General features: G+C 42.3%; 1 protein-coding gene across 2 annotated transcripts in view; it reads right to left on the minus strand.

The window, feature by feature from the left end:
• The window catches only part of NKAPD1 (NKAP domain containing 1), a 528,467-nt gene that overhangs the window by 242,281 nt on the left and 259,114 nt on the right, over positions 1–27,072 (minus strand). Inside the window, exon 6 of one of the 2 annotated variants that reach the window (XM_044081163.1) lies at positions 296–349. The exons of the other annotated variant lie outside the window; for it this stretch is intronic. Coding sequence (XP_043937098.1) covers positions 296–349 — 54 coding nt within the window. The remainder of the gene's footprint in view (positions 1–295; positions 350–27,072) is intronic. 2 annotated transcript variants of the gene reach the window in all.

The following is a 27,072-nucleotide window of genomic DNA, read 5'->3' on the forward strand; positions in this document are numbered from 1 at the left end:
TGCAGCAGCAATTAATATGAAAACATCAAGACTTCTGTAGGAGAAGTCCCAACAGTCAGCACTACTGCAACAGTGAACAATATGAAAAACATAATTCAAGATTACCAAACAGAAAACAAGTAACTGGTCGACCATATTTCAACTGCATACAAATATGATGTTTTCCAGTAAATGAAAAGTACATGTGCAAGGGTAAAATTCAGCAAAAAAATTCACAATGTAGTACAAAACAAAATTTTCTGACAAAAAAAGCCACTGCAAAAAATCAGTACACTTGGAGACAAATTTTTTTTACCTTTCACTTTCAAACTCCTCTGGATAGAGCTCCTTGTATCCACTGTGCCCCCACCTACAAAAAGAAGCATTAGCAACTTATCTTAAAAATAACCAAGCAGCTGTCAATGTCAAACACTAAATATGCACTACTAACTGAATGCAGCTATGTAACTGGAGGAAAGGGAGAGACACAAAGTAACCTAGCAGCATACAGCAAGCTAGATGGTCTGTAAGAAAATTAGTGCTACTCGATTGTGCATACAGACTCCAAGTTTCACTGATAGACAGAACCAAGTACTGCAGTTCTGATCTTTGTCTTAAATCATGTGTAGGAAATGCAGGGTAAAAATGTCAGAATCAATTCCAAAGACAAAAAAAGAAACTGAAAATGGAAGCAGAAAGTATTTCACGTTTAAATCAAAATGAGCAACACTGAATTAAAATATATGGAAAGGAAATGTAAACAAAAAATGCACATTAAATGGCATGAAATTCTGACTTGTACATAATACTACAAACATCAATAAGCTTCTGACTACAAGCAATGTAATAGATACTACAACTGCCACTAAGATGAGCTATGACAGATTATTGTGGCATCAAAATTACTCTTAAACCACATTACAAACAACAATGTTATATACAGACAGGATCAGTGTGTTTCATTTAACAATTTTAAGGTTTTGTCTTTGTGTACTAGTTGCAAGCTACCTTTAAAACAATGGGACACATTATTACAGATATATTTTTTCATGAATCTATATGTAGGAGTCCCCACAATGGGGCCATTTTTAAATCACTGATCGCTCTACTGGATGCCTTCCAAGTCTATTGCGTAGTGTGCTTGCCAGTAAGCTTTGTGGTCATTTTCTAATATAATGCACTGAAACATTTGATGTTATGGATATTCGCCAGTCTAATACACTATTTGCTAGTGTTGTATGCCTTAACTACTGCTTGTGTGTATGGTGTAACAGTGAAACAGCTCCACATGAATATAAATATGTATGTATAGCTATTAGCCTTACTTCTTATACTTCACTTGTTTTACTAACTGCAGAAGCTTTAGTCTGCTGTGCTCGCACATTTTTTTATGAGGTATGTATTACAGGAATCAGGAGCTACCTATTTCACTGTATAATTACGAGCTGCATGGGCAGATGGACTTGGAACTAATGTCATAAATACTGTGCAACTAAGCCAGCGTTATGTATACCGACTTATGTTTTGGCTATAGTTGCTACAGTCAGTCCTTGCATGTAGTTTTAATTGTGACTGGTTTTTGCTGAACTATTTGATTTTAACACCGTGCTAGCAGAATTATTTGAGTGCTTTAACTGTCAATACTGCTGTCAATGTGCTGTTTTTTTTCTCTACCTAACTACTGTATGCACATAACTATTGCTGCCCCCTGAATATTTTACTCCACAACAGGTTTCTGTAGCTCAACTTGTATTACTGTACTGCTCCCTTTATTTTCACCAATATTTTCTCTACCCAGCCTTGACCTTTCTGTAGTTATAGTTCACCATCTTTTTTTTTTTTTTTTTTTTGCAGGTAATACATGCTGCTAAATATTGTGGGTGCTCCTTGCCTCTCTCCAGCCTGAACTACTGCTGTCTCGGACTGTGCCACCTTGGAAGCCCAGGAAACTTCAGAGCTTATAGATAAGGGCAAGTATCCCTCTTTCAAATAACGTAGGTTTTAGCCTACTGCCTTCTCAAATGTTGCTGTAATATCCAGTTGTTAGTGGCTAGCACACTCGCAGGGGACTCCCCTGAGATCCCCCCCCCCCCCAGGCTTATTACATTTTAAGTTGAAGTTCCCCATTTTGGCCAGTAGATGGCACATTATACAAGGAATTGTAGTGTATTGTGTTCAACAGGCTGTGATGTAAAACACCTTGTAATTTTAAGTGCATTTCTAACGAGCTAAAGCTCCAGTCCTAAGGACCTGCAAATCTGGTTATATGTTGTATCGTACAGTGCATAGAGGTTTAAAGATTAAACATAAGTGTTAAAAACGGGGCTCTGATACCTTAAAACCTGCCCCAGCTCACTCATACTTGCAGCTCGATACACTTAAGATTGTTTTCTGCAGTTCTGTCTCCAACTCAGGGCAATCCCGTTTCATTTGCCCTCGCTAAGCTTGGGCTCACTCCGCTCCCCTACCCTACACCCATTCCTACCCCCACCCCCTTTCATTACACATATAGCAAAGTACACCACATCCCTAAACTACCCACAAATCACCACTCTCCACACATCATTCCAAACCCCTCCCACATCACCCTCTCATTTGCATCTCTCCCCGGCCACACATTGTCTCCACCCTACATCCCTTATCAATACACAGTTCCCCTCCCCTAATTATTCTACTCCCCCTGCTGTTTCCTACTACACCTCCCATAATGGTGCTCCATCACCATTTACTGTTTATCACACTACTTTTATACCTTCTCTACCTCACTTATAATGCCACTAACTTCCATTTCTATCACATCTAACACTACCACTCCCCAACACAGACACAATAGCTCAACTTCCATTTAAGCCTTATTGCATCATCAGCCCTCATCTATATCATTGCAGCAACATTCTCCGCTTCCACTTCAAACATTTATACAACCCCTTCACTCATCCATCCACATACAGGTACTGCCAACTCAAGCCAAAACTTACATACTTAGTACTGCACTCCTTAAAACAAATTAAACTGCAGGCAGACATCCATCCCAACCCAGGCCCTAACTATAACTCTTCTTGCAACAACTGGGTGGTTTCTCAGGATTTCATCGCTCTTTTGTATTTCTTTTCATTAATTTGAAATTAGACAGTATGATGACCCAGAAGGTAAAACAATAAAGCATAGAACCGAAGCTGCCACAGGAAACAGAAGTTTAATCCACAAGCAGTTCACATAAACGCCTCCAAATACACAGTACGTTTTCGTAAAAAAACCTATTCAAACTCTTACCTACACTATAAGAGTGCTCATCCTATGCATTATAAAATAAATATAGTAAAAGGCCAGTATATTAGGTCATGTAGGATGACTTCAAATGATGATTTTATGGAAGAAATGAATGTTCTTAGAAAAATGTTTAAGAATAGAAGTTATCCTGACTGGTTAATACAAAAGACGGAGATAGAGGTGATGGAAGGTAGGAAGAATAAATTTTAACCTATATTGGTTATAGATGCTACTGAGAAGGAAGTAAATACAAAAAATGTGGATGAAAATTTCAGTAATGCATTGGTATTAGAGTACAATGCCAGTTCAAGGATAGTGAGAGAAATAGTTGAAAATGAATGGAATAGATTCATAGCTTTCACTGATTTGGACAACATTTCGAAAAGTAATTTAAAAGTAGTATACAAAAATTCCAATAACCTCAAAAAACTATTGGAAGGTAATACAGATACCCGATATTCTAATAGGAGAATAAAGAAGGGAACATTTAAATGTGGTCATTGTTCGCACTGTACCTATGTTATAAACAAAGAAGTTTTTATAGAAAGTAGAAACATAAAGCTAGAAAGTAGGGACTTTAATACTTGTGATTCTAAAGGCGTGGTATACCTGGCATTGTGTAAGACATGCCAAGGTTTTTATGTTGGAAAAACAGAAAGGAAACTAAAAAGGAGAACATACGAACATATATATATGATATACAGGTGAAAAAGGAAACAAATGCACTGTATGAGCATACCAAGGAATGCCCGGAGGCACAATTTACATTTTATGTTATTGAGAGAGTAGACATAGATAAAAGGGGAGGTCTGTGGGAAGAAAGAATAGAATATAGGGAGCTGTACTGGCAACTATTACTAGAGGCAAACAAAGCCCCTGGTCTTAACGAAAATATTTCCATAGCCCCCTTTTGAAAATAAGATCAGCCAAATTGTAATATGTATCTAATAGGAATTTCAAGAAAGTTGCTCAAACCTTACTTATAAAGAATCCTAAATGCTTTATAAACCCTTTTTACTAAAAATCCTTTTTGTTAAGTAATTTTTATTTAATGTTCATTTGAATGCTATATTAATAACGTATTTTTAATAAGTTTTTTAATCAAACAGTAATAAGTTAATTTTTAACATATGTACGTATTTACAGACCAAGTACATATTAAAGTAGGCATTTTTAGAACTCACTTTATGTAAGTTATGTTTTAAGGAAAAGGGAATGGTTTGCTATTTTGTTGTTGCTTGCAAAATCTTTGTATGGCCACTAGATGGTGCTAAATGGATTAGTTTTTGCAGAAGTATTTCTTTCAAAGGAAAGTTTCATTTCATTTTTTACTTATTTAGTATTTTTTAATTCAGGGCAGCCACGGTGGTGCAGTGGTTAGCATTGCTGCCTCACAGCAAGAGGTTCTCCGGTTCGATCCTCGGCTGGGGTGCCTTCTGTGCGGAGTCTGCATGTCCTCCCTGTGGTCGCGTGGGTTTCCTCCGGGTGCTCCGGTTTCCTCCCACATCCCAAAGACATGCTGCAGGTGGATTGGATACTCTAAATTGGCCCTAGGTGTGCGTGTGAGTGTGCCTTCTGTGGAAGGTCGGGCGCCGGGCTGGCAACTCGACACTGTAAAACTCCACTGCCATTCAATGTGCGGACAGGTGATCCGCTGTGGCGACCCCTAACCGGGATAAAGCCGAAAGAAGAAGAAGAAGTATTTTTTAATTCACTCATGCATTTTACCAAAATTGAACACAGTTTTAAAAGTGAATGGTTATTTACAATAAGATTATGTGATTTAGTAATGTATTGGCACACATCTTTAAATTTTTATCATATAAAACATAAAATGTTAACATCAGGTTAAAAGCACAAAAGCACTTTTTTCACTTTTTCTCAATTACAAGTTGATTGCTTAGCAAAGGTGATTTGTTAATTGAAATAATGTGCTCTATAAAAGGTGTTAGCTTTGGAAGCAGCCCACATCTGATGAAGTAGGAGAAAGGAAAATGTACTGTGTATTTGGAGGCGTTTATGTGAACTGTTTGTGGCTTGTGGATTAAACTTCTGTTTCCTGTGGCTTCGGTTCTATGCTTTATTGTTTTACCTTCTGTGTCATCATACTGTCTAATTTCAATCGCGTTGGTGACCGGGTTACCTTATTTATTTATATCTTTTCATTAATTTGTCAACTGAGTATACCGTTAAACAATTTTAACTTCAGGTGCAATCTAGAAACAGTCTGGAATCAAGGCTTGCAATGTAGACATCCTTGTGGAAAAAGTAAGCACAGCTAAAATTAAGACTTTGTGACAAAGTATTTGTGGTCTAAAGGAATAACAAACTTGAAAAGAAGGAACAGCCAGTTTGTTAATGAATTTAAGGACACACTGGATTTCTTGGAGGCTCGATGCTCTTATAAACTTATTGTTAGAAAGGCAACCAGAGATGATCCCCTTCTACTGCTATTTTATGGCAAGATGAGAATTCAGAGCTAAAGCAAAAAAAGGCACAAAGGCAAAAACAGAAGACAAATGGACTAAGCGAATACTTAGCACATCCTCTTCTCATACCACTTAATATGGTTCACCTGAAACAATACCACCTTCTGATTGTTGGCCTTACTTGATTTTTTTTTCTGTCCCTCTTACAACATTAAGAAGATTGGGTCCACGTGGAAACATATGCTTTTCTGCTAGATGAACTTTTTGCTCTTAAAAAAAAAAAAAAAAAAAGACAGGATCTTAGGGAGAAAAAATTATGCCTGTTTCTGATTCGAATTGAAATACTTGAGATACACAGTATTCAACCATTCTGCAGGGACTACAGCTTGCTGGATGGATGGATGACTGGGCCAACAAGGGACTATGAGAATGACAGTTGCCCTTTTTCTTCTTTCATTTAACAGCAGTCTTTGTATTGGATTCACTGAATGAAATGGGTTTTGGATCTAGTTGAAATAGAAGGCAGTGGTGGAATAAACTGAATGAGGAAGTCTGGTTTGCAACAGAAAAAAGGCAAACTAGTCCACTTTTACGCAAACTCATTCTTGTGAAAACATTAGGAAGGCATTTTTTTCCCAGTTATGAGATTGAAATTTCCTGTTTACAGTGTTATCAGAATTTTTTTGCGACTTAGACTATAAATAAACAGTAATGCTCATGTGTAAAACAGTGCTAGGACCAATGTCCTTTCCTCATACAGTGTTTGGAGCTAGCAAGGTAACTCTTCAGACTCTGCAAAAGCTTGACTTCTCGACTGCAGAAGAGCTGACAGATATACAAAATGGTGTTAGACAAAAGCACCAGGTATTAAACTGTCAGCATCTGCTGGATAATGGAAAAAGCAATGAAGTTCCAGAAAAATATTTACTGCTATTTTAAACTCTGACTGTGCTGACCTCTACAAACTATGGGAGGGTCTTAAGAGAAATGGGATAACAGGTCACCTTACTTGCCTGCTGAGGAACCTACACAAAGAACAAGAAGCAACAGCTGGAACTGAATCTGGAATAGCTGACTGGCTCAAGATTAGGAAAGCAGTATGACAAGGCCGTATACTGCCACCCTACTTAGTCAATGTATATGCTGAATACACATATAATGTGAAATGCTGGGTTAGATGAATCACATTCTGGAATAAAAATTGCAGGGAGAAATGTTAATGAGGTTGGCATAATGGTCAAGATGTTTACCTCACAAACGACATACAGGGTTTGATCATCACCAAGGGAAATTGGCTAAGCATACAATGGTCCAGAAGGGCACTAGCCTAATACTTGCCTATGAACCTATGAACATCCTCAGATATGCAAATACTACCATTGTAATGAAAGTGGCAAAAGGGTGAAGAAATTGTTGATGGTGGAAGTGCAAAAGCTGGAATGTTGCTCATTTAATAAGTAAATAAAGGTATGTCATCTAGTTGCATCAATTATTTGCAAACAGATGGAGTATAAGGGGAGGGTGGGACAAATTTTATTTTCCAAGGCTCAAAAGACTAACGCAGATGGTTACTGCAACAATGAAATGAAAAAAAATGCTTGTTTTTTTATAAGAAAAGTTACAGCAAATCTGCATAAGATTGTAAAGAGAAAATCAATTAACAATACATTTTTAACAAAGGTCTGGTCTGTACAGTCAAATCTATGGTCTTCCCAGTAAAAACATACGGTTGTGATAGCTGCACTATAAGTAGGACTGTGCAATGGGAAACCAATCTTTTTGAACTGTGGTGTTGGAGAAAACATCCGAGAATTTCATGAACACAAGAAGTTCAAATCAGTCAATAGGAAATAAACCTAGACTGCTCACTGGGAGTAGGATAGGTAAAATAAGTCAACTACTTGGGATATACAATGCAAAAACAGAATTCTCTTGAAAATACACTAATGTTGGGGAATAAATCCAAGGCAAAGGACTAAGGTGGACAGACAGCATTTCTGAAATAATGAATACATACAAAAGTTTAGTGTGGTGTATAAACTGATTTTCTCATGCATCTTTCTGAAACTCAGTGGTGTCTGTTAGCAAGACTATGATCCACCTACCTTCAGCGGTGAACTTTGTACAAAAAAGGATAAGGAATGGAGAAGTCACTACCAGTTACTCGAAGTAAAACTTTCTGTCATGCTGCCACATGTTGACTCTCTACGGTTTTGGTTTTCTCAGACAATATTTTTATTGTTTACACTGCTGGTCTGCATTTTGTTTCCAAGAAAAGGGTCAAAACCTGAATGGGAAAAATCTCGAATACTTAGGGTAGGAAGAGTGAAACTTGTTCCATCATTTCCCTCTTTCTCTACTAAAATTTTGAAAGCTTTTTCTGGAGAAGGAACAGGAGGACTAAAGATCTCTGCACGTGTGAGCAGTTTGAAGCACAGTCTTGACATAGTCATGGAAAGGCTTGGGTCTTAAACGACCATTGCAGGAAGAAACCGATTTTCATTTATGTCGGGTTCTCCACAGATCAAAGCTTCTAATAATGAAATAATTACTTACCGCTAACTTTATTTACATTGTTAGCACTGAATTCTTTATGAGGGTAGACACACCAATGTAATCTTGTTTTGTTAGAAAGCTGCTATTTTCCCACAATGTACAGTGAGGGAAAAGCTAAGGAGCTTATGATGCCCAGTATTTACAGTTGCATCACACTTCCATCCAGTTAGAATGGGAATGAGAAATACTAAGTCTGAAAATCTTCAGCAAAGCTTTCACTGGCTACTTGCTGCAACTTAGAATTTTGTTTTCCTACATCTCCTACATATTCTTTAAAAATTGCTTGGTGAGATGAGCTGAGATAACAGCTTGTAAAAAAAAAAAAATGAAAATTGGAATTTCAAGTCCAGTTTCAGCATTCCTTCCCCAACTTACTTCCTACAGTCAGCCATAGTATTTCATTTTCTTAGAAAACCTCAGAAATTTATATAAGCATAAACAGCAATACCCATCAAAAAGATCACTGCACTTTATCCGGCTTGTAAAACTACTCATTTATACTTCGACTTATGTTAAGTGTGCTTGGTAAAATACACAACTTGAAATGCATCCTTGGCAGTCACACAAATAGCTTTGCAAACTACCGGCTGCTTAGCATCAAGTAAACAGTCATATCTTGCAGAGTTTTACATATACCACTTTGTGAGCTTTTCCGTAACAGTGGCTAGCTAAGTGACTTTTGGCATTTAATTCTATTATCTACTGCCATTGCTTTCATTTGCATACTTCCCCAGATGTTTAAATTATGCATTATTTCAGAGTTAGCTGCAACATTCAGACCAAAGCAAATGCTTAGTGGGATTATGGCTCCAAGGTCAGGAAAGAATGAGACTACGCAAGATAACAGAGCTGTGAACCATTAAGAGCACAGACAACTTTAAAAACCTCAATGAGTGCAAACTACAGAGCAAAAAAAAAGATTTGTAGATACCATGCTATAGATGTTTTTCTTAAGGAATAAACTTTCAGATGCGACAGGCAAAATGATGTAAAAGCAAGGGAAATAAACCATTAAAGTATAACGAGATATTCAGCCCTAAAATGGTGTACAACAAGGAAGTGGGCTAGGACAGAAATGCCTCAAAGGAGACAAAACTAATATTTGAAAGTGTGAGAGTCACGTTTTACAGAGGAAAATACACTATGGGGAAAGGACGTCTGAACAGAGAGATAAAAATCAGCAAGCAAAAGAGCAGTACTGCTGGAATTAAATTCATCCTCAAGTCTTGTGGACCCTGTATTTACAAAATTTCACCAAGACAACAATGACATACAGACTCTATTTTACATAGCATACATCATGGACAGAAGTTAAAAAAAAAAATAAAATAAATCTGGGTGCACCAGTCCCAAAAAATGATGTCCCCCCCCTCCCATTGTAGAAAGAATTGGTAGTCCACAAAAAACAAAGGCCAAAAAAGAGCCATAATGATGACAAAGTGGACTACTGAAGATAGTAATACACAATTTCTTTCTTATTATGCAAAACAGCCCAGAACTTCTGAACAGAAGATAAACAAAAAGGTTAAGAGAGCAACTGGAAGAAAAATACTTTAAGAAAAACCGTCAAAAGCTTCAAATGCAAATTTCTGTTCATTAATAAAAGAGATTCATGAAAAACATAGACTAAGACACCTTGGGCCATTTGGAAAAGTAAGTGACTAAGAAAGTGCAAAAATAAAAAGAACAAAATCTAGAGATTTATGCAAATGAGAAAGTCAAATTAATCAATACATAAAAAACAGCTCTAAAGATATTCGAAGATAAACAAAGGCAAAAGCACCCAGATATGGAAAATTTCACAACACAAAAAATAAGATCACAAAGGGGGGACATAACACAGAATAAGTAAAAGTTAAAAAAAATAGAAGCAAACTGAAGGATGTGTGTAGAAAGTCTAACACAGGTTATGTCAAAGCATGATAGAACAATAACCCCCTTCCCAGTAACTAGAAACAGGAGCAGCAGGAAACATCTGAAGAAATATGGACATGAAAAAGAAAGAGAGATTTAATATGGTGCAATAATTATGGCAAGGAAAAAAAAAACTAATTAATACAAAAAAAGCACCACCAAAGAAAAATACAGGCAAAGGCATCCGGATATGGAAAATTTTACAATACAAAAAATAAGAAAACAAAGGGGCAAAAGTAGAAAAGAGGATTAGCAATGGAGAATTCATGAAATAGAAACTGAAAAAGAAGTTATGTACTCACCATAACATTCCATCTGAGTAGTTGGACTTCATTTGTCAGCAACCTGTGGGTTACAGATCCAAGCCGGCAGCTTACCAAGCTAAAGATCTGAGCTCCAAGCTCCTCCCCCTTACCCATACTACACTGCAACCTCCTTCCAATCCTCAGATCGAGTTTGCCACCCATTACGTGACACACAACAACCTAAGACACCAAAAACCTGACCCGAACACACACCAGGCTCGTCAAACTCAGGAAATCAAGCCCAAACAGAGAAATAACCACCAAGGTCAGGGGGAAGGAGGGAGGGAAGATTGCTGGCAAATGAAGTCTAACTACTCAGAGGGAACGTTATGGTGAGTACATAAGTTCTCTATCTGAAGTAGTTAACTTCATTTGATCATCAACCTGTGGAAAGGAGTCCCCAGATGCCTGAAATCTTGGAAGGCCCTTAAAAAGATACTCCAGAGCCAAAGAAAGCCCTTCCTCTAGATGCTATATCTAGCTTATAATGAGTGATAGAAGTGTGAGAGGAGGCCCAGGTAGCTGTTGAACAAATATTATCCAGGGAAACTCTAGACCAGAATGCAGCAGACGTAGCCATAGAACGGGTAGAGTGAGCATGAACCCCTTCTGGTTGTAGTAATCCAAGTTCTTTATATGCTTGTAAAACACAAAGCGAAATCCATTTAGCGAGAGTCACCTTTGAAACTGGTTTTCCTAAAAAGGGTTTAGCAAAGGAAACAAAAAGCTGATCAAATTTACGGAAAGGTTTGGACCTATGCAAGTAAAAACGTAACTGCCAGTGAACATCCAGCAAATGAAGTTTGTATTCCCCTTTATTTTGAAAATTAGGGAAAACAGACAAATTAATACACCGATTAATGTTTGACTCCGAAGCAACTTTAGGAAGAAAAGACGGGTTAGTCCTGACAGACACCCTATCCTTATGAAAAACTAGGTATGGGGGTTTCCATACATAGCGCCTGAAACTCAGACACTCTCCTGGCTGAAGTGATAGCTACCAGGAAGGCTGTCTTCCATGACAAGAATTTCAAGTCAACTGATGCTGCGGGCTCAAACGGGGGCGCAACTAAGGCCTGAAGAACCAATGTTAAATCCCACGGAGGGGAAGGGTTTTTGATAGGAGGTCTCAGAAGAAAAGTACCTTTAATAAAGGTCTTGCAAATCTGGCAGCAGCTAGAGAACCTGAATTTTCCCCTACATGAAAATGAGATATAGCCGCCAGCTGGACTTTCACTGTGGAAGAGTTGGCCCCTTGCTGGAAAATATGAGATAAAAAGTCTAACACCACTGGAACTGGAGCAGTAAAAGCCCAAACGAATAAGATCCGGAATGGGATCCAAAATCCATGGAGGAGCTAGAAGATGAGACCGCAGGTAAGGGAATCATACCTGACGAGGCCAAAAGGAGGCTATGAGGACAACCCTGCTCCCCAACCGACGAGCTTTCTGTAAGAATTTTGTCATGAGAGGAAGTGGAGGATACGCATAAATAAGACCAGGTGGCCAAGCATGGACAACAGCGTCCCTGGGGACTTTCCCTGTCGGGGGAATCAGAGTGAAAAACTCGCTGCACTTCACATTGGACAGCGAAGAGATCGCAGCAAGGCTAACCCCACCTGAGGAAGATCTGTTCCGCTACACAAGTATTCAGAGACCACTCATAAGTCGAAAGGATAGTCCTGCTCAATTTGTCTGCCAAAATGTTGGACTGACCTGGGATGTGGGTTGCCATCAGAAAACGACTGGTGGAGATCGCCCATTCCCACACTCTCATGGCCTCTCGACAAAGTAGATAGGACCTGGTTCCCCTCTGTTTGCTGATGTACCAGACCACTGACATATTGTCTAACTCGATCGCAATAGTTCCCAGAGGAAGAGAGGTATGAAGAGCCTGCAACGCTAAAAGGACTGCTCTCATCTCTAGAACATTGATATGCAGAATGGTCTCGCTTGGGGTCTATGTGCCTTGGACAGTCCTGCCCGAGCAATGCTCCCCCCAAGCGGGAGGCATCCTTGGTCACCGTGGCTTGGGGCGGAGGCGTAACAAAGGGGCGTCCTTCTCACAAATCCTGGGATTGAAGCCACCACATGAGAGAAGCTTTGCACACTTTGCTTAGAGAAATCGGAAAGTCTAGAGACTGATATAGTGGAGACCATTGAACTTGTAACGTCCACTGTAACACTCTCATATGCAGCCATGCAAAAGGAACCAGATTTATAGCTACTGCCATGGACCCTAGGGCTCACAGTACTAACTCCACTGGGGGTGCAGGAGTCTGAAGGAGCACCAAGACATGAAGGGCCAGGCTTTGAAGTCTGTCTAGGGTCAAAAATATCCTGGCCTGAAGAGAATCTATTCTTGCCCCTGTGAAGTCTAGAATTTGAACAGGTTGAAGAGAAGACTTCTTGAGGTTTATTGGGATACCCAGCAGAGTCAACAACTGAAGAAAAGTTTCTGGCTAGTACAAGTTGATGCCTGGTGGGGGCGGTGAAAAACCTGTCGTCCAGGTACGGAAAGACCTGAATGCCCTGCAGTCTCAGGTGGGCCGCTACAACTGCCATGACCTTGGTAAACACCATGGAGGCTGTGGTAGGACCCTGAACTGGTAGTGACTGGCTCCTAACCAAAAGCGGAGGAACCTTCTGTATCGCCTGTCCATCAGGATAAGGTAGTACGCATCCCTGAGGTCTATCGAGCACATCCAGTCTTCCTCCTGCAAAAACGGCAGGATGGATTGTAAAGTGACCATCTGGAACTTCTCCTTGGCAACGGACAGGTTCATTGTGGATAGGTCAAGAACCGGCCTTAAGTCCCCGTCTTTTTTGGCACCAAAAAGAACCTGGAATAGATGCCTGATCCGGGCTGGTCTGGGGGCACTAGCTGGATTACTCTTTTGTCTAGCAGCTTTTTTATTTCCAAAGTTGCTGCCTCCCTCTGAGCGGGTGGGACGTCCGGGAGGCACCTTGTGGCTAGGGGACTGTTTATGAAGGGAGTAGAATTGTCTCTGGATATTATTCAAAGCACCTAGCGATCTGATGTGATGGACTCCCCACTGGGCTAGGTGCCTCAACCCCCCCCCCCCCGACTGCCTCCAGTGAGGAGCAGTCGGGCAACCCCTCAGGGCTGCTGCGCTGGACGGTCGGAAAAGGGTTCCCGTGACCCAAAGTTCTTCAGTCCCCCTCTGCCTCTGGGCCGGCGTCCACCTTGTCCCCCTCTGCCTCTAGGGGAGGAGGAGTCTGAAGCGTTCCGGGACTGCTGGGACTTCTGGAACCACAACTTCTTTTGCCCTCACTGGTTCCTGGAGAAGGACCTTTGAGGGTTGCAGAAGCGGATCCTGACGGCCAACAGAGTTTTCCCGCTCTTCTCGCTCTGGACTAGCGTATCTCGGACGGTCTTCCCAAACAGGGTCGAACCGTCAAATGGGGTATTAGCGAAAGATGCCTTGAAAGGTTCCGAAAAATCACAAAGCCGGAGCCAGGCACGACGCCTCATTGCAATAACAGACCCGGCTGCCCTAGTGGCTCCTTCGGTGGCATGAGAGAGTAGACGCATGGACGTATTCGAAACAGAATTGAGAATGGCCGTATGAGCCGAGAATGTCAGTTTATCCCCGGCCAAAATGGACTCTGCATACTCCTTCACAAGGTTACGCTGCAGTCTAATTACATGGGCCATGTAATTCAGCGCCCTTATAGCAAAGGTAGCTGAGGCAAACGTCCGCTTTCCAAGACGATCGATCGCTTTAGACTCTGTCCGGAGGATGGGCCGAGGAACTTTTCTGGGCCAGTTTCTTTATGGTAGCCGCTGTCACCACCACGGCATCAACTGGGGAACCCTTACTCCAAGTGGGCTTTTCAGCAGGAGGGCTCAATACTTTATCTGGCCGTTTAGGTATAGGGTCTACAGTGTCTGGTTCCTTCCAAGCTGTGGTGGTAATGAGGTCCACCAGAGGGTCAGCCAGGGGGGCACCCAAGAGGTAGATGGGACTGCAAACACCTCCAGAAATACAGACTCGTCCGAGGAAGGTTTTTGGGAGGACCAGCCCCACCCCTCTGGCAAAGAATTTCCATTACGTCTCCGCAGACATTTTCGGGGGGGGGGGGCGATCTGGAGGAACCTTCCCCTTCCGCCAAGTCGGTATCCTCACTGAGGGACTCAGGGGAGTCCATGTGCCTCCTCTTGCACTGGCATTTGCGAGGAGCCTCCTTAGGGGGACTCTCCGGGGAGGGCTCACAGTCTCGTATTCCTCAAGGGGAACCGTATTGTCCCAGGGAGGACTGGATGACAGAAGACAAACTCAGTTGCGAGGGAGCAGGGGCAGACTCCAAGGAAAGAGTGATGGGTCTCGATGCTCCAGAGAGAAACCTCTCCACAACGTCGAAAGTCGAAGGGGAACCGGCTTCCCTGACACTGGTGGGATGGGTAGCCGTGCCCCTCGGATGCGACAAGGGGATCGCAGCAGAGGCCAGAACAGCCAGACCCAGGGAGATGGTATGCCCTGACCACAACAGGGCCGACGACACACATCACCATCGGCGCCGACCCCCTGACTCCGGGGATCCTCGGATCCATGGACTCCGAAACCTGAGGGTGGATTGGAAAAGGAGCTATCGGGGCAAATGTCGGAGCTGAAATCCCCGCTCCAGCTGGGGGGCAGCAACACTCCCATCTGCAACTGAGTTTGCAGGAACCTTATTATCCGGTCCATATCAGATTCAGAGAGGCTCCTTGTGAATCTCGAGGACGCCGCCGATGCGAGGAAAACCTCGAAGCGGGCCAAGCCTCCTCCGGCTCCGAGGAGAATTGTGGAGAACGGAGCAGAGGGGAAAATGGCCTAGCAACTTTTTCTGGAGTAGAGACCACTTTGGGTGGGGGGGGGTGATGGATCCGAGTCCGCTTGCCTCTTGCGACCCATCTTCCCTGTCTCTCTCTCTCTCCTTTTCTTTGTGTTTGTCCTTCCTGGCCTCTCTCTCACCCTGTTTAGAGGTAGGAGTGGGAGTCCTGGACAGGGGAGGAGGGCCGGAAGCCTGAACAGTCACAGCTGTGGCTGACGAAGATGCTGCAGAAGAGGCGGTTGATTCTGCAGGTAAAAGACCCGCCAGAATCCACTTGGTCCTGTGATCCCGCAGGGCCCGTGGGTTGAATGCTGCACACATCTTGCAGCCCGATGTTAGGTGAGGAACCCCTAGACAAACTACGCACAGAGTGTGACCATCGGCCGGCGACAGCTTATGGCCACACTTTGTGCACTTAGAAAATGTCGGCTTTTGAGTTTCTGACATATCTTCACAGACTAGGCTAAGTAGTCAAGCGCACACACACACCAAGGGCGGGAAGGGGAGGCCTACACTGGATGAAAGTTCTAAAACGTTCCTTCTCTATTACTATTTTTTTTTTTTGGACGCAAAACTCGAGGAATAAAGAGAGGAAAGGGATTGAATGTTTTAACAGTCAGACAGAACACACAGACCGAAAAGTTAGCTGAATAACCACCTGCCTGAATCTCAAGAATCACATGCTGGTGAAGCCGCAGCAAATGAAATCTGAGGATGAGTTTGCAGTGTAGTATGGGTAAGGGGGAGGAGCTTGGATCTTTAGCTTGGTAAGCTGCCAGCTCGGTTTCATAACCCACAGGTTGATGATCAAATGAAGTTAACTACTTCAGATGTTATGGATTATCTGTGAAGCGAGGGATTTAGTGTAGAAAATCTAACTCTGATAACAACACAGCATGATAGAACAAGTAGTTCCCAAATTAAGGAGAAACCAGGGGAGCAGGAAGAATATGATCAGTTGCCATATGAAGATATTCGGGGCCTTCAGTAGGAAACCAGTACAAAAGTTCACGGAGTTGCACAGCAAGGGAAGGAACAGGAAAAGTACAGTTGTGTACACTTATCATAAATGTAGATGTTCGAGTGTATTCACTGCTGCAGTCATTACATTTGGGTAATCTGCTGGCAGGTTGCCCTCAGTCGGCCTGATTATCAATGTCTTTGGTCCTGCATCGGATGCTGTCCCTTCTTCCATGACGTCAGGGGTATAAAACATGCAGCAGACGCCATTACATCAGTTTTTCTTGCCCCAGATGTCAGGTGTCCCCCAAATGGGGAGCCAAATATTTAAGTAATTAAAACCACAAAAAAATACCTCCAAACAAAAGCAAATACACCAAAAAGGCTTTTAAGCATAGTAAAGGAAAGTAAAGGTATAGTAAGAGAAAAACAGGGGGTTGGAGGGAGGGTAACCAGGACTGCAACAGTGAATACACTCGAACATCTACATTTATGGTAAGTGTACACAACTGTACTATGTTCTTCGTGTTTCACTGTTGCAGTCATTACATTTGGGTAGATTCCCAAAGCTATGGTTGAGGAGGATGGATTTATACAGCATTAGGACCAACTATAAGGCCCTGCAGGACAGCAGTGGCAAAGACAGCTCTGGATTTAGAGAAGAAAGGTAAATGGTAATGTTTGGTGAATGCATGAACTGAGCTCCAGGTAGCAGCTTCTAGAATGTCTCTGGTAGGAACACCTCTGAGAAAGGCTGTAGAAGTAGATGCAGCCCTGGTGGAATGAGATCTGATCCCCTGGGAGATAGTTTTACCATGGTGTATATAGCAGAAATGAATACAATGGCTTATCCATTTGGAAATAGTCTGCTTTGAAATAGCCTTTCCCTCTGCCCCTGCAGCAAATGCCACCAGTAGTTGTTGAGATTTTCTTAGAGATTTTGTCCTGTTTAAGTAAAATCTAAGTTGTCTGTGTACATCCAATGAACGCAGAATCTGCTCTCCCTTGTTCTGTGGATTGGGAAAGAAAGTTGGCAAATGAATGGTCTGATTAAGAGCCACACTGGATACGACCTTAGGCATGAAGGATGGATTTGTCCTGAGAGACACCCTGTCCGCATGAAAAATAATGAAAGGCTCCACTGCCATAACAGCCTGTAATTCGGAGATCCTTCCAGCTGAAGTGACTGCTAAAAGGAAAGCTGTTTTCCAGGAGAGAAATTTTAAGTCTGCAGTAGCAGCTGGCTCGAAAGGAGGGAGAGTGAGTTTTTCCAATACAAAATTGAGGCCTCAGGCAGGGGTTGGAGCTCTCTTGGGTGGTCTTAAGTTTTTGGCCCCTCTGAGATACTGCTTTAGCAGAGGATGAGAGAAGAGGGGAGGTTCTGTGTTGTAATGAGCTGAAATGGCTGAGGCATGGATTTTTATGGAAGAAAAGGACAGGCCCTTGTGAAGCATCTCAGTTAAGTATTGTAAAATCTGAGGAATATTGGGCACTGCTGTGTTTATCCCTTGTGATTGATTCCAGGCACAGAATCTTTTCCATTTGTCAGCATAAAATTTTCTAGCACTAGACCTTCTTGCCTTCAAAATGACATCCATCACAGGTTTGCTGAGGGATGCTAAGGGTGAATTTAGGTGATTAACCAAGCTGCATGATTCAAAGTTTGGAGCTAAGTGTGCAGAATGTGGTCGCTCTGCTGAGACAGTAAGTAAAGTGTCTGTGGCAGGTGCCACAGTGCGCAGGTGGGGTACCAGCGTTGGCGAGGCCAGTCTGGAGCAATCAAAATAATTTTTGGTTTGTCCTGTTTGACTTTTAATAGAACTTTGGAGAGCAGACGCAGAGGGGGAAAAGCATAGACTGATAGGTTTTTCCAGCTGAATGATAGAGCATCCACTTTCCAGGCTTTTTTGTGAGGAGTTCTTGTGCAGAACTTGTCCAACTGATGGATCTTTTTGCCTCACCCCAGAACTATGTCTGGACTCGCCTATTTGTGTGTCAACATGTTGAAAATCCATGGTTCCAGTTTCCATTCATGTGCGTCCATGAGATTTCTGATTAGTTCGTCTGACAGAGTATTCAGCTTTCCTGGCAGGAATTGAGCTTGTAGTTGTATTTGAGAGGACAAGGCCGTGTTCCACAATGTCATGGCTAGTCTGGCAAAGGGGGTAAGAGTGTGTACCCCCCTGCCTGTTTATGTACCACATAACTGTGGTGTTGTGTGTCTTTATCTTATAGTCCTTGAAGGCTGTCAGTGCATTCTGTACAGCTAGCATCTCTTTTTGATTGATATGAAGGTGCATTTGATTTGGGCTCCATTTGCCCTGAATGCACTTCCCTGCCAGATGAGCCCCCAAAAGCACAGTCTGATGCGTCTGTAGTTAGGGTTTGCGTGGCAGGGGGTGGAGTGAATGGCAGTCCCTTGTTTTGGTAGCAGGCCTCTGCCTTCCATAGGAACTCTAGTTGCAGGCATGGTATGATAGGAATCACTGTTTCCAGGCTGTGACAATGCTGACTCCATAAACTTTTTAAGTACCACTGAAGTTTTCTCATATGCAGTCTTGCATATGGAATTAGAAGAATGCAGGAGGTCATGAACCCCAAGGCTTGCAGAATCTGTCTTGCAGATAGCAGGGTTTTTGTGGCCACCTGTTTGACGTAAGTTACCAAATGAATTTGCTTTTCTGGCTAAGGTAAGCCATCTGGGCAATTGCACTCAAGCTTGAACCCAGGAATGTAAGTTTTTGAGAGGGTACCAGTTATGATTTCTTTTTGTTTATGGTGTACCCTAGACAAGTTAGCACCCTTTTACAAAGAATGTCCCTGTTTTCTGCCTGAATTAGACAATCGTCCAGGTATGGATATATTTGAATATTTCTTTGCCTGCAAAATGCAATTACTGGAGCCAGGCACTTTGTAAAGACCCTGGGTGCAGTAGATAAGCCAAAGGGCAGTGCAGAGAACCTGTAATGCAAGTAGCCTGATTGGGATATGCAGGTAAGCCTCTTTTAAGTCTAGAGTTACCAACCAGGCATCTTTGCCTAGCATAGGAAGTCACTGTTGAAGAGTCAGCATCTTGAATTTTGAAATGTCCAGAAAGGTGTTTAGAGTAGATAAGTCCAGAATTGGAGGCCATGATTTGTCTTTTCTGGGTACCAGGAAAAGTCTTGAATAGAAACTTTGTCCCTTTTCCTCGTCTGGTACTGGTTGAATAGCCCCCATGCTCAAGAGGGACAGTACTTGTTTCTGGGCCTATGTCCACTGATTTGGGGGCAGGTCTGTCCATCCATTTGGGATTGGCAACGTATGGAAATGAAATCTGTATCCCTGGAATACTATATTTAAAACCCATTTGTCCTGGGTTATAAGTTGCCAGTTTCTTGCATGAAGTGCCAGTTTTCCCCCCAAAGGGGCGGCTAAAAGGTAAGTGCTTGGTAAGTGTAAAGGGAAGTCATTGAGACTGTTTACCATAGGGAGGTGCCTTGTTGTTTCCAGATTTGGAGGAGGAGGCACCCCATTGTTTTGTTCTAAAAGTCCCTTGTGACTGAAACCTGGAGCCTTTGGAATGTCTGGGTTTGACTTGAGTGGCTCTCGAAGGAAGTGGAAAGAACCAGTTCTTAGTAGGCCAGTGCCTACTAAATCTTGCAGGTTGCACTTGTAAGAAATCTTTCACAGTTTGCATAGATTTAGCTTTATCTTCCATCTTTTTAAAAACTTCTTCAGCCTTATTACCAAAGAGACGGTCCTGTTGTAATGGAGCATCCAACAATTTTGCTTTAACATGATCAAGCAGAGTTTGCTCTTTGAGCCAAGCATGCCTTCTTAGCACAGACCCAGTTACAGCAGCCCTGCAAGAGGCCTCCAAAAATCAAAACCACATTGCAAAGTATGTTTTCCAACTTGTTCAGCTGAATGCAATAAATCCTGTAAATCTTTATTTTCCACAGTCAGAAATTAACATAATTTTCTGTTTAAGCAGTCCCATGATATGCTGTTGATATTTAAGCATATGAAATTGGCAGTTTAAAGCCCCGATTGCCAAGGTTGCAGAAGTGTAAACCTTCTTACCTCATCTATCCAGTGTCCTGGAATCTCTATAAGAAGGGGTAGGATTTTTAGCAGTAGCGGCCTTAATGCCCTTGGGACCCTGAGAAATGGTTTCAGGATCTGCAATAGGATTTTTGAAAAGGAATTTGTGGGAGTCAGGAACCCTGTAGTATCTGGCTTACAAGGAGCCGGAGGCAGAGAATCAGGAGCCATACTAGATTCTGAAAAAAACATCAACAATGTCTAGAACAGGAGGTATAGCCAAAGGCCTATGCTGAGGAAGAAGAAAATCCCTAAGTCTCTTTTTAGATTCAGAGTAATCCTGACTTTCCCAGTGGAATTCCCCCTTAAGGTATGTAAAGTTTCCCCAAAAGAAAAATCCTCAGGAGGAGAAGCAGAAGGAATGGAATCTTCTGCATCAGAGTCCTCATAAGTAGGTATAGACAAATCCTGTTCATTACAAAAATCAGAAGAAATAGAATCCTGTTCAGATGATTCATAATCAATGTCTTGCCTAGGCCACTTAGAAAGGGGGGGGGGGGGGGTTGGCTACTCCTGATCAGAGTAATTAAATCTTCAGCCATCTTGATCATTTGTTTTTTTAGGCATAGGAGCCTGCACATGTGGCCCAGGCATCGGTTTTTTACACATAGATTTAGATTTTGGCCTTAGCTTTCAAGATGGCATTGGTCTAATACACAGATCTGTAGGCCTGAAAACACCCCCACAAGCCGGTGCCTGCACAGCGGCTCTGGACTCATCTAAGTTACAGACATCCGCGGGTTCCATAATTGAAGCATCTCGCTGCAAACCGGACATCAAATGGGTCTCAGTAGAGGCCTGTGAATCAAAAGTAGCAGGTATCAGGGGCTGCAAAATCACCTCACTGAGTACCGGCGAACTGGTGACTGGCTTAGGAGAAACGCTGTAGTCAGTTTTGGACCTCAACGGCATGTCTCTGTCTTTTTCTTTGTGGTTTTTAGGTATTCCAGTAGTCGGATTGATAACAGACAACATTTCTGGATAATTAAAGCGTGAGCCAAAATATTTAAAAGCAAAAATATACCGACGTTTAATAGTGCGTTGTTTAAATTTAGCACAAAACCGACAGCAAGGTACGTTGTGGTCAGGGCCTAGGCAAGGAATACAGTACAAATGAAAATCCTTATGAGGTATTTGCTTCCCACAAGTAATGCAATTATTAACTTTTACTGACATCGGTAAGGAGCAAGAAAAAAAGTTTCCCCAATGCGGTACTTAGCTTTTTAGTTGAAGACTTCGGTTCTGAAACTTGAAAACGAAAATTTCAGGAGTTGGCAGACCGGCACTTGTGTACTGCTTCTGCTTTGGGCACCGCGTGGCAAGAAAAACTGATGTAATGGCGTCGGCTGCATGTTTTATACCCCTGATGACCTGACTTAATGGAAGAACGGACAGCAACCGACACAGGACCCAAGACTTTGTTAATCAGGCGGATTGAGGGCAACCTGCCAGCAATTACCCAAATGTAATGACTGCAACAGTGAAACACAAAGAACATCTGTGACAACTCTGATGCAGCCAATGTGGAGTAACAGGCCAGTGAGTGTGAAAGAGCAATGGATGACACAGGATGACGTTGGAGAATATAGAACAAGATGATGTTCTGGAATTTTCTACAGAATGTCAGCAGGAACAGGAGAATAAAGAATGCACCCTTAGTTTAGACGAAAATGATCCAAGGGAGAAGTTGCTTGATTTAGAGATGGATAGACATATTAAGATCAATAAAAGACTTGTAATACAGAAAGTCAGTAAGATTCAAAATGTTAGAAGCTTGATAAAACAAAATGAACACAGTAATCAAGACTGTCCACAGAAATTCATGCAATATAACACAAATAAAAAAATATATATATTACTATGCAGCTAAATTAATGAGAGAGACAGTTTTACCACAAAAAAATAAAGGTTAGTAAGGGAAAGGAAGGGAAGAAATAAAATGTCATCGTGGAAGTAGCGAACAGAGAAAACTATAAAGCAATTAAGACAAGAAGTATTGCAGTTAGAATACAGAAGAGGGAACAGATCAAAAACATACTCAGAACAAAGAGATGTGATAAAAGCAACACAGAGTATCAGGACAGATCAGGATCTATTGAAGACTATTACAAAAATAGTTAAGATATCAGCAGTGGCAGAAAAACTTAAAAGATATGCAGAAAAATATTAAAGAAAAAGTACAAAATAAGCACTTTACTGACGACCTAAAAGTTTTATAGTGAATTGGGAAACAAGGCAAAAATAATAGAAACGCCACCTAAAGAAAGTAGTAATAGACACATTTTCGAGAGATACCTATGGCAATCCATAAAGATGCGGAATGGATAGGATAGAAGAAACAAGAATATGGTGTTCAAATGTGCAGGATATGAAATGGGATGAAGTAATGGCCAGAGAAATAAATAAAAAAAAAAAATTAAGAAAAGCTCATAAATGGAAAACCCCACGCCCAGATGCAGTACCCAATTTCTGGCTAAAAGTACATCATCTTTACATGAAGATTTAGCCATGTATATGAGCAGCCCAGACGCAAACCTGGTTAACAGGAGAAATGATACTCCTCCTTAAGAGTGAGCCTGCAAGATACTGTAGACCAATAACTTGCCTTCCAACAATGTAGAAAATATACACTGAAATTCAGTTTATTGTCATTCAGAAGAAAACTCAATCATGGCAATATAACAAAAGGGTAACAAAAGAAGGTCATATGGAACAAAGGATAATTTATTATTAGTCATAATGAAAAAATGTAAAAAAAGGGAAGAATCTAAAAATATGCATGGATAGACTGCACTACAAAAAAAGCATTTGCCAGAAAGTACAGTTTTGTACCTACCATAAATGTAGATGTCCGAGAGGAATGCATCTGCAGTCCTTACAAATGGGTTGTCCTGTCATCAGGCAGCCCTTCGGTCGGCCGGATTCCAAAGTCTGGGTCTGGCTTCGGCTGGTGTCGCACTTCACCCGACGTCATTGCGGCAGTTTTCGGGTATAAAGGCATCAGACGACGCCATTTTCCTCAGTGTTTCTTGCCCCAGATGCCAGGTGCCCTCTTGGTAGGCTAAATTTGGATAAATGCCAAAGTTTCCAAATAGTAGAGAGCAATAGATCCCCCCCAAGCTAGCTGAAGATTGGTAAGTACCCTAGGAGTACCTCAGAGGGGAAGGAGGGTGGGTAATCCTGACTGCAGATGCATTCCTCTCGGACATCTACATTTATGGTAGGTACAAAACTGTACTATGTCCTTCAAGGATGCATCTGCAGTCCTTACAAATGGGTAGAATACCATAGCTAAACTAGGGGAGGAGGAAATGAGAATAGATTATGGTGTAGTCAGGATCCCTTGCAAAACAGCAGTGGCAAAGCCAGCACGGGATCTAGAGTATACAGGTAAGTTATAATGCTTGGCAAATGTATGCACGGAGGTCCAAGTAGCAGCCTCTATAATGTCCTTGGTAGCCACTCCTCGTAAGAAAGCTGTGGTAGTGGCTGTGGCCCTTGTGGAGTGAGGCCTGATGTTCTCTGGAGTTTTCTTTCCATGGTAGGAGTAACAAAGTCTAATGCAATTTCCTATCCATTTGGAGATTGTCTGTTTAGAAATTGGTTTTCCTTCTTTTCCTGTTGCATAAGCTACCAGAAGCTGGTCAGTTTTTCTATTGTTTTTTGTCCTGTCCAGGTAGTAGCGTAATTGCCTGTGTACATCCAAGGTATGTAAGAGCTTTTCTCCCTGTTCTGTGGATTGGGGTAGAATGTAGGAAGGTGGATAGCCTGATTTAAAGAGACTCTGGATACCACCTTAGGCATAAATGTAGGATTTGTTCTCATGGACACTATCTTGATGGAAGATCAGGAAGGGTTGTACTGCCATTAATGCTTGTAGTTCAGAGACCCTTCTTGCTGAAGTTATTGCCAGCAGGAAGGCAGTCTTCCAGGATAAGTATTGCAAGTCTGCTGTAGCTGCTGGCTCGAAAGGAGGCAGAGTCAGTTTTTCTAGCACAAAGTTCAAGTCCCATGCTGGCAATGGAGGTTTCCTGGGAGGTTTTACATTTTAATTCCCCTCAGAAACTGTCTGAGCAGAGGATGCGAGAAGACAGGAGGATCCAAGCTGTATTGTGCTGAAATAGCTGATGCATGTATCTTTAATGGAGGAATAGGACAGGCCTGTGTGGTAGAGCTCAGCCAAGTACTCCAGGATGTTGGCTATGTTCACCAGTGTCACATCTTGCCCTTTTGCAGCACTCCAGATGAGATATCTTTTCCCTTTTGCTGCATAATTCTTTCTTGTTGAAGGTCTACGAGCCTCCAGGATTATGTCCTTAACCCTTTGGGATAAATTTGGGTTAATTTCTGTCATGTAATGTTCCAGGCAGTTAGCTGCAGAGTTTTTAGGCTTGGATGCAGAATGTTGTAGTTGTTCTGTGTCAGCAGTAATGGGATCAGTGGTAGTTTCCATATTTGTTCCCTGGACATGCTCCTCAGTAGTGGGTACCAATGTTGTCTTGGCCAGTCTGGGGCTATCAGAATGATCCTCGGACGTTCCTCTTTGATCTTGAGAAGCACCTTGTGCATCAAAGGAAGTGGTGGGAATGCGATGCTGTCAGGCTTTTCCAACTGAAGGATAGGGAGTCCACCTTCCAAGCAAGTGGGTGGTAAGTCCTTGTGCAGAATTTCTTCAACTGGTGATTGTATGGGGATGCAAACAAGTCTATTTGTGGTAATCCCCATTTTCTTGTGATGGCTTTGAAGATGTCCGGATGCAGCATCCATTCGTGGGCATCTGTTGTAGTTCTGCTTAATATGTCTGCTAGAATGTTTTCCTTCCCTGGTACATAAATTGCCTGTAACTGAAGGTTGTAACCCAGAGCCACATCCCATAGGTCTAGTGCCAGCCGGCATAGGGGCTATGAGTGTGTGCCTCCCTGTTTGTTGATGTACCACATAACTGTGGTGTTGTCTGTCCTTATCAACAGCTGGCCTTCGTGGAGAAGAGGTCTGAATGCCTGGATTGCCAATTTTACTGCCATCATTTCTTTTAGGTTTATGTGCAGATGCAGTTGGTCTTGAGTCCATAGGCCTTGAATACACTTGTCCATCATGTGTGCCCCAACCGAGGTCTGAGGCATCTGTCGTGATAGTTTGTCTTGGATGACTTTTGCTGAAGGGCAGTCCTGTGTTTGATTGACAGGCCTGAGCCCACCATAAGAACTCTTGCTTCAGGCATGGGATCATTGGAATTTTGGTTTCCAGGCTGTGCTTGTGCTGAGACCACAAATTCTTTAGGTACCACTGTAGCTTTCTCATATGAAGCCTGGCATGAGGGACCAGAATTATGCAGGATGCCATGAAGCCTAGAGCTTGTAACACTTTTCTTGCAGTTAGATGGCTCTGCTTTGTTAATGCCAAGAAGTAGAGAGGAAGTTGTTCTTTCTTTTCTGCAGTTAGAAATGCCATTTGTTTTGATGTGTCCAGTTCTGCACCCAGGAAGGTTATTATTTGGGATGGAATCAGCCTTGACATTTTTGTATTGACTGTGTATCCCAGGGCTTGTAGCAGATAGATGACTCTTTGTAAGTCTTCTGTTAATTTTTTTCTGTTGTCCGCTTGTATCAGGCAGTCGTCCAGGTAGGGATAGATTTGAATTCCCTGAAGTCTGCAATGAGCGATTACTGATGCCAGGCATTTCGTGAACACTCTGGGCGCAGTAGATAAGCCAAAGGGCAATGCTGAGAATTGATAATGCTCTGATCCTGCAAGAAATCTGAGGTATCTTCTGCAAATTGGTCTTGTGGGGACGTGCAGGTATGCCTCCTTGAGATCTAGAGTTACCAGCCAAGACTCCTTGCCCAGCATGGGAAGAAGCTGCTGTAGAGTCAGCATTTTGAATTTTGGGACAATGAGGAATGTGTTTAGAGCGGACAGATCTAGAATAGGCCTCCATTTGTTTTCTTTTCTTGGTACCAGGAAGAGCCTGGAGTAAAACCCCTTCCCTTGCTCCACAGATGGTACCTTTTCCACAGCTCTCATTCTTAATAATTGAGATATTTGTTTTAGAGCTTCTGCCCTTTGAGTAGGTGGTAGGTTTGGCATTCCTCTTTCCTGGTAGAGTATGGAAATGGAACCTGTAACCTTGGTCTATAGTTTGCAAAATCCATTTTCTCTTGTACTGCAGTGCCAGTTTCTTGAAAATAAGGTTAGCTTTCCGCCAAGGGTGCTTCTAGTTGTTCCCTGGTAGGCGGTGCCACCGCCAAGTCACTGTGATTGAGTTGTTGTAGTGGTGGTGGCTGTGTCTGTGCCTCGTTGGTTGTTACCCTGCCACTGGCGACCCCTGTAGGCACCTCTGGATTGGTTTCTGCCTCTAGAGCGCCTATTCCTGCCTCTTTGTGCCTTAGAGGACTCGGAAAGGACCAATTCTTGGAGGGCCAATTCCTGCTAAACCTTGGAGGTTGAACTTGTAAGAAATCTTTTACTGTTTGCACAGATTTTGCTTTCTCTTCCATCTTTTCAGAACCTGCTGTGCGGGGCACCAAATAAATTGACCTTGTCCATAGGTGCATCCAAAAGCTTAGATTTGATATGGTCTGGTAATGCCTGTTCTTTCAACCATGCATGCCTCCTGATAACTGTGCCCGTCATGGCTGATCTAAAGGAAGCCTCCAGTGCATCATAGCCACATTTTAAAGAATGGTTACTAACCTGCTGAATGTTATGTAACATTTCTTGAACATACTTTTTATC

Source organism: Protopterus annectens, chromosome 8.part0 (assembly GCF_019279795.1).
Source record: "Protopterus annectens isolate FY-2018-M chromosome 8.part0, PAN1.0, whole genome shotgun sequence".
Lineage (NCBI taxonomy): Eukaryota > Metazoa > Chordata > Ceratodontiformes > Protopteridae > Protopterus > Protopterus annectens.